The sequence below is a fragment of the Aulostomus chinensis genome, chromosome 20, assembly GCF_037954235.1.
Source record: "Aulostomus chinensis isolate RoL2024-O1b breed Wild chromosome 20, RoL_Achi_v1.0, whole genome shotgun sequence".
Classification (NCBI taxonomy): Eukaryota; Metazoa; Chordata; class Actinopteri; order Syngnathiformes; family Aulostomidae; genus Aulostomus; species Aulostomus chinensis.
In genome coordinates, this window is record NC_141339.1 from 19,097,756 (window position 1) to 19,105,255 (window position 7,500).

Genomic DNA, 7,500 nt, shown 5'->3' on the forward strand with positions numbered 1-7,500 from the left:
CTTAACTTCTAAAGCTCAAGTGTTGGAACACTCCCGAACACCTGAATACCAAACATCATGCAGGTCTATTATATCAAACTCTAGATTTGTGCAACAGTAGATAAAAGGTCAGTTCTTAACTATCATGTCCAATCTAGTCTGGTTTTAATTTGCCGGCCTTTTTCTTAACTGTGGTTTTGTGAACCTTGTGTCAAATGTCCTTGAAAGTGTTCATCATATTTGGTAATAATCCTGCTCCTATTTTTATTTTCTCAAATTTTAGATGAGATATTAGAGCCTTGGGCAGCACGGCGGTGAAGTGGTCAGCACTGTTGCCTCACAGCAAGAAGGTTCTGGGTTCGAGCACAGGATCTTTCTGTGTGGAGTCTCCATGTTCTCCCTATTCCTGCGTGGGTTCTCTCTGGTACTCCAGCTTCCTCCCACAGTCCAAAGACATCAAGAGGGGACGAGGCTGATTGATACTCTAAATTGACCGTAGGTGTGGCTGTGAGTGTGAATGGTTGTCTGTCTCTATGTGTTGGCCCTGTGATGGACTGGTGACCTGTCCAAGGTGAACCCTGCCTCTTGCCCATAGCTACTTGTTTGACCCTCAGTTCCTCCAATGGGCGATAACGTGACCGGAGTCGACGTGTTTGAAGTCTTAATCACACCGTCGTTCCCTGTGCGCGACTCTGATGTTCCCACCTTAAAAGCCGCATCTGGTTCTTCTGCTTTGATCAGGAGATTTCACCGAGGGTCACTCCGAAGTCATCAGTAGCTTTTTGATTAAGATAAAAGTGACAAGATACAAGAAGGAGAAGAAAAAAAAAAAAACAAGCTTTCTGCTGAGGCGTTAATGGCTCAGATGTTATTCAACCTTTAGAAATGACATGAAAGAAACACAGTGAAGGCGTTTTGTGCTTGAGGTTGTTTGCATTTTTACCATCTGTGTGTTACTTAAGCGTATGAGTGACTAGCCGAGCAGATTCAGGGGACAGAAATAATCGTTGTTGCCTGCAGGCAGTCACACAGTCACAGTCAGGAGCTGGAACGATTCTCACCGGCTCGGCTCTGCAACATCGAAACTGGCAGTTTATGTTTTGACGGAAATAATCAGGCGGCTTTTGTTTTTTCATATTATCAACAGCTGCGCACAGTTTATGTGACTGATACGCTGTTTTTTTGTCCTCGTGCAAATGAACTGCGTGTCAGTTGAAAAAGGAACTAGTAGTAAAGGAAGTAGTTGAATCCATGTGCGATTGTGTTTTACATGGAAAGAACTGTTTATTTTAACATGTTTTAGCTCTAAAGTACCATGTTGCTTGTACATGAAAAGCAAAATTATAAATATTAAAAATTTTATATATTTTTTTTTGTGTTAAGGAAATTTCCCACAATAAACTGCTGTCCATTTCAATCTTTTATTTAGTTAAACATTTACGAAAATTAAATCCTTGATTGACTGGGGGTAATACAACAATAACAACACTAAAAGTCACAATAGATTGTGTGAGAAACAGACTTTACAAGTTTTGCAAAGTCCTCCCCAAAGCGTAACTGCTCAAGCTGCCACTTTGGTTTGGCCGGGAAGCCAGCAGGCTTTGTCCGGGGCCAGGCAGACCTGTCGGTGCACCTGCTGATTCCCAGGCCTCCTTGCCAAACTTTGACAACAGTGAAACCCGGAGAGAGTGAAACTGGCCCAGAGCCAGAGGAAGAGTTGGTTGACTACTCCTGACACAATCGCTAGAAGCAGGGGATCCTGGGAGAAGAGCCGGTGTTGAGGTTGAGAAAAATAGATGACTAACCATGAGAAGAGGGAGTGAGGAGTAGGAGGAGAAATTAACTGCTGCGACTCTGGGAACCTAAAACCTGTCTGACGTGGCTTCATCACGGCTTCGACATTGCTCAACGCAGCACACACTGTTCCTGAGTCTGTTTGCATCACCAGTGAGTCGATCGCTACCACGTGCAGTCGAGACAATGGAAAGCATCTGTTTTTTTGTCCTTGAGTGAAAGAATAAAAAAAATAGTTTCAAGGGAACAGAGTAATAAATAAGACCTGACGCTGAAGTCTGGTTCTCAAATGAAGTCTCACAGCCAGACTTGACCCACTGCTGCTGTCTCTCTAGATGTTTATATCCATTGGACTCCTGACCCTCACCTTCCCTCCACACACACACACACACACACACACACACACACACACACACACACACGCACGCAGTTTAAGATTCCAACATTTCAGTGTGTTCTCTCCATAATTTGACTGTATTTTCTTTTAATTACAACTATCATTTACAACTGTTATTTCCTTAATTTTTCATTTTCAAAACAACTCCTCTCTAACCAGAATATGACTAAATATGGATGGGAACCTGGCAGTGGCGCTACAACTCATTCTCACAAGGCAAGTTATATAAAACTGGTCCAAAACGTAATGATCATGTGACCCCCTCCATGTTTCCCACCTTCCAAATAGAGGCTAGGCTTTGTGACAAGAGCGGTGTAACTGAATCAAAACTGTTTGAACGCCAAGTGACATCTCACTACGTGCAACAACTCCCACATGACACCTGGTCATTTGACCTATCGACCATTAAACTACATCACAATCGCCTCCGATCACTGCGTCTCCCATCCAGTGGTAGTTAGCATGCACAGAAATTACAGGTAGACCACGCAGTTACATCATTGGAAACAAGCAAACCCAAGTTATGATTGTATGCCGACAGCACAGATATGACAAATCAGAAATGCATTATGCAGAATTGACGATGGTAACTGCAGGTAATTGATGGTATGTTAAATATTCAGAGTGCGCAGAAATGACTCTGATATGCTAACTGTGCAAAACAAGATTGATATCATTCATATTCTAACTTTGAATACATTATTTTAGGATAGCAGTGGCCCAAACTAAAGTTGGTATGCTACTTTTGTAGAAATGATGATGTTGTGCTAACTGTAAAGAATTGACGGTACAGGAACTGCGTAGAGGGGACGTTGATATGCTAACTGCAAAGAAATAGTAGCATGCTAATTGCACAGAAATGAACTTGTTATACAGAGCACACATGGCTTTGGTACAGTAACTCTGCAGAAACAACGTTATGAACAGCTGGCTAACGTCACTTCAGCCTTCCTAGCTGTGCAAATGCAAACACAAAAAAAAAGCTCTGGAAGGTTCTTGGGGAGCTCCCGTAGTGAATACTTCCTCTCAACATTCATGGTCGGCACCAAGTGGTCCCTGAGTTCATCATGGGTACACGGGCCCCTCTCTGGTACCTCTCCAAACGAGGTCATTAGCCCGAGATGTAGGATGTTACCTCATTGATAACAGGCGTTCAAACAGAACCCTGACACATGGCTGCGTGATGGATGGTGCTCTCTGACTAATGGCAAACACATTGCTGATGTATTGGAGGGAATGTGTTTTTTATTCTTTTGCTCATCTGTGACTCATCCAACCCGGTTCAGAACAAATGCGCTGCGGAGTTACTGGGTCCACTTGTGTTTTATAACCCCTCACGCGTCTTTCTTTATGTCTCTCGCTAGTTACAAAGACTCCTCTGTGCATGTTTGGTTTCCCCCAACAAATCCAGCAAAAATCCAACTTTTTTTCTGACCAGTGATGTTTTAAAGTTTCATAAACAATGTCCTCACCCCATTGTTGTGGTACGGCTGCATGTGTATTCTCAATCATTGATCTGACTCAATCAGTCCCTCTGTGAATACCTCTCCACCATCCACTTCAGACCTTTGGAAACAACACAGACACAGCAATCAGTCACAGCGTGGCACTGCCAAACCTTTTCGGCAGTCATGTGGATTGCATTAGAATTGGCCGGCCAGAGGCACAACTGGAGGCGAGAGGTTAATTATCATATGCTTGGACCCAGAGATGGTCCAGGAAAGGTTACCCATTGAGGCCTTGAGGATTATTGAGACTCCCTGTTGGGACCGATCCAGTCTTTCTTGTGTCTCTTTTCAAAAACTTCTTCCCTGAATGTAAAGTAGCTTCTACTGTCAGACAGTTGTGAATTGTACTGCCATGACATCTCTCACATGCTGTTCTAAAAATATACATAACACAAAGGGTATAATTTGCACTTCATTTATTTGCATCACATCACTCCCACATGTAAATAAAGACACACAGGTTAGAGGAGAGGATGGTCAGTTACAGGTAAGTGAGACAGTTAATGCATTTTAATGTCAAAATAACTGTTTTAACAAACAGAATAGTGAATAAATTCAGCTGACTTCCACAAGAAGCATAATAAAACTGGTTAATTACTGTATATCCACCAGGTATTCTTTAGACCGGAGAAAAATAAGACTTTCTTTAGCAAAAAAGAAAAAAAAAATGTCACAGAGCATTTTAAGTCCTTACAATGAAGGAGAGGCTGCTTAGCATCCTCTAACTGTACACACACACACACATGCGCGCGCACACACACACACACACACACACACACACACTGTTATAAAGGAGTGTTCTGAGCTTCTAAACAAAGAGAGGAGAGTTAAATGCCTCTCTGGCGGCGGTAGTGAGAGGTTCCTCAGGGTGGATGTCGAGGCTCCTGGAGAGCTGTCCTTTACAGATGCAGATTGATGTGAGACGGGAACAAAAAGCCAAAGGTTACTGCTCTCCTGCAACCTTTCACCTCAAACAAGGAGGTTTTCTGACACGCGGTTGCGCAAATCAAAAAGGACACGCATTTGTTTCTGATTTGCCCCCCCCCCTCCCCCTCCACCTCCCCTAATACCTTTTTATAGAATTTCAAAATTAAAGTAGGAGTTGATAAGGCTATCAGAGGTGCTGTAAAAACCAGCCGGGGGAGCTTTCACATTCAGGTAAGAAAGTGGCACCTTCAACTGTAACCTGGGTTTTTGCAGCTGCCGTATACAAACAGCGACAGAGAGGTGGCTAACGTCCTCCTCCTTGTCCTCCGACGCAGCCTCGACACGTTCCGCTTCTCCAGCTGAGCAGACCATGCAAATCTCTATCTGCCACCCTTTTCCTCGCCAGCTCAACAGTGGCTGGCTAAAACGATCAAACATTTGAGTAGAATGTAAACAAGACTGCAGTCCTGAGTCTGTCTGATGGAGTTTGAAACCCTGCCTGAGATTGTCCCACAATCCTCTGCTGCTTCCTAGGATCTCACTTTTTTTGTCACCCCCCCCCCTCCCTTTTTGTACCATTTGGCATCCCAGAGTAAAACAAGGGTAGGATGCTAAATGGGAGCAGTGACATCAAGCAAAAGAGAAGCTTTATTTTGAAATAAATTAAAGTTTTTGTTCACAACCCACGGGGTTGACAGTCCGAGCTCAGACGAAGCAGAAGAACTTCTTCCAGCTGCACCTGGAAAAAGCTTTGGTGCGCCGGTCTGATGACCTCCTTTTCTTGGCTTTGCGAGCTTTGTTCTTAATGGCTGCAAAAATGGCTGCGTCAAAGGCTTCCTTCAAGTTCTTCTGCGTTAGTGAGGAACACTCGATGTAGTCTGTAGCCCTGATCTTCTCGGCCATGCTCCGCGCACGAGAGCTCAGCACCGGCTTGACGTTAGATCTGTCCAGGTTGATTAGAACATTCACATCCAGTAAGAGGTCCGACTGAGTCCCGACGAGGATGATGGGTGAGGACGGGTTACACGCCCGGATCTCTGGAACCCACTTCTTGGTGATGTTGTGAAATGAGGTGGGGTTGACCATGCTGAAGCAAAGGAGGAAGACGTCGGAGTGGGAGTAGGAGAGGGACCTGAACTCATCAAACTCTTCCTGATGGAACAAAGAGATGAGAAGCAGATGTTAGCGGAGCAGAGGTGACCAGGGAAGTAATGAGTTAACTGGAAGATCCAGGAAAGTCATTCCACGAGTGCTCAGGAGGGAACGCTGGGTAAATCAAGGACGTCACAGGGTTCGAACATTCAAAGTGTCTCCCTCGTTATAATGCTAAGAACTGGAAACCCATAAAGATCATGTCTCGATATAAAAATAGGAATTCATTAAAAAAAACGTTTGCAACAAAAATATAAACAATATGAAATGATAAATCTCTTCGGGAACCAGTGATAGACGCATTGAGAGGAAAATAAAACTGAGATTTTGAGATTAAAATCGAAATATAACACAGATAATATAGTTATTGAGGGAAAAGTTCCAGTTGTACTTTTATTCCTGTAACTTTATGACATTCTTGTAATATAAAGAATTTATCATAGTAATATGACTGTCCTTTCAATATTGACCCTTTCTTGTGCTTGTAATCTAATTAATTTACTCTTGTAACATTACATTCGGTCTAATATATGTTATTTCTCAATAAATTGGGGTCTGACGTTAAATTACTACTTTATTCTCATGATGTTACAATATTGTCAAGGTTCTTTATTAATTTGTGCCTGAATGTCCACTAAAACACCACGGTAAACTACAGTTACTTTTTTTTTGGGCGGGGGGGGGGGGGGGGGGGGGTAGGAAAAACAAACTGGTCTCACCTGCCCGGCTGTGTCCAGAAGCTGAACTTTGACTGGAGATCCATCGACTTGGACTTGTCCTGTTGGATTAAAGTAACATGAGTCAGTCAGTTTTAAACCAGCTCACTTTATTTTAGGGCTTTTCTTTTTAAAGAAACATGGAGGAAAAAAAAATCAGTTGATAGTCCTCACAAAGATATTAAACACGTAATTATTGATTCAAATTTTCTTTTTAAATTTCCTTCTTCTTTTTTTTTTTTTAATCATACTGACTGGAGTCCAGATCTAAGACGTAAGTGAGAATCTCACTGACCGGAGAAGACGTCAAAGCCCGTCTGTCTGTACTCTGCTGGGTATCCATTGGAAGTGTAGCTCACTATCATACTGGTCTTCCCGACCGCTCCGTCCCCGACCAGCATACAGCTGATGACCCCGGGCTCCAGCTCGTCCTCCCGGGTCAGCCCGCAAGCGGAGGGCACTCGGGACTCGTGGGAGAAATAATCCATGTGAGGTGGCATGTCGGGCCGGACATTAAAGGTCTGAATCCCTGCTGTCAGACCTCTAGAGAGACGAGAGAGGAAGCTGACGAACGCTTCTGTCAGAGGCTGCGTGTCCTACTGGGGGAGTGAGCGTGCTGGCCCGGGCGGTTTTAGGGCAACGTGGTGCTCAGGCAGGTTGTGATTTGCATAGACACGCCTACTGAGACCACAGGACAGGAAGCCTCCATCAACCGCAGGAGAAGACTCTGAGTCAGACATGCACTGGATAAGAGGACAGAGTAAACACCGTGTGAGGATAATCAGAAAAAAATGTACTCAAGAAAGTAAAAGAAGTTTACTCAATACAGAAAAATGTTCCCTGTGACAGCTGCCGCTGCACAGTGCGTGCATTAGTCATGCATTCATGTAAAATCAGGAGAATATCATATTCTTCTTGAATCGATTCATAATCAGTCACAAACGTACTTAACTTTAACTTTCTGTTTTAATTGAATAATTTCGTAATTACCCAGTTGTTGCAGCTATAATCACATTAAATCTTGAGT

General features: G+C 43.5%; 1 protein-coding gene across 1 annotated transcript; it reads right to left on the reverse strand.

The window, feature by feature from the left end:
- Window positions 1-4,074: 4,074 nt before the first annotated feature.
- On the reverse strand, window positions 4,075-7,081 carry rhov (ras homolog family member V). Its single transcript, XM_086188757.1, has 3 exons — window positions 6,769-7,081; window positions 6,477-6,535; window positions 4,075-5,757 (listed from the first exon to the last, which is right to left on the reverse strand). Exons 1-3 carry the CDS (start codon window positions 6,971-6,973, stop codon window positions 5,311-5,313), a joined length of 711 nt encoding a protein of 236 aa, XP_086044883.1. The 5' UTR covers window positions 6,974-7,081; the 3' UTR covers window positions 4,075-5,310.
- Window positions 7,082-7,500: the final 419 nt, after the last annotated feature.

Coding starts and splice junctions, on each gene's coding strand:
- rhov (XM_086188757.1), bottom strand. CDS start 6,973: ATGCCACCTCACATGGATTATTTCTCCCACGAGTCCCGAGTGCCCTCC. Junction 6,536..6,768: donor GGGCTTTGACGTCTTCTCCG/GTCAGTGAGATT, acceptor TTAATCCAACAG/GACAAGTCCAAGTCGATGGA. Junction 5,758..6,476: donor TTCTGGACACAGCCGGGCAG/GTGAGACCAGTT, acceptor TTGTTCCATCAG/GAAGAGTTTGATGAGTTCAG.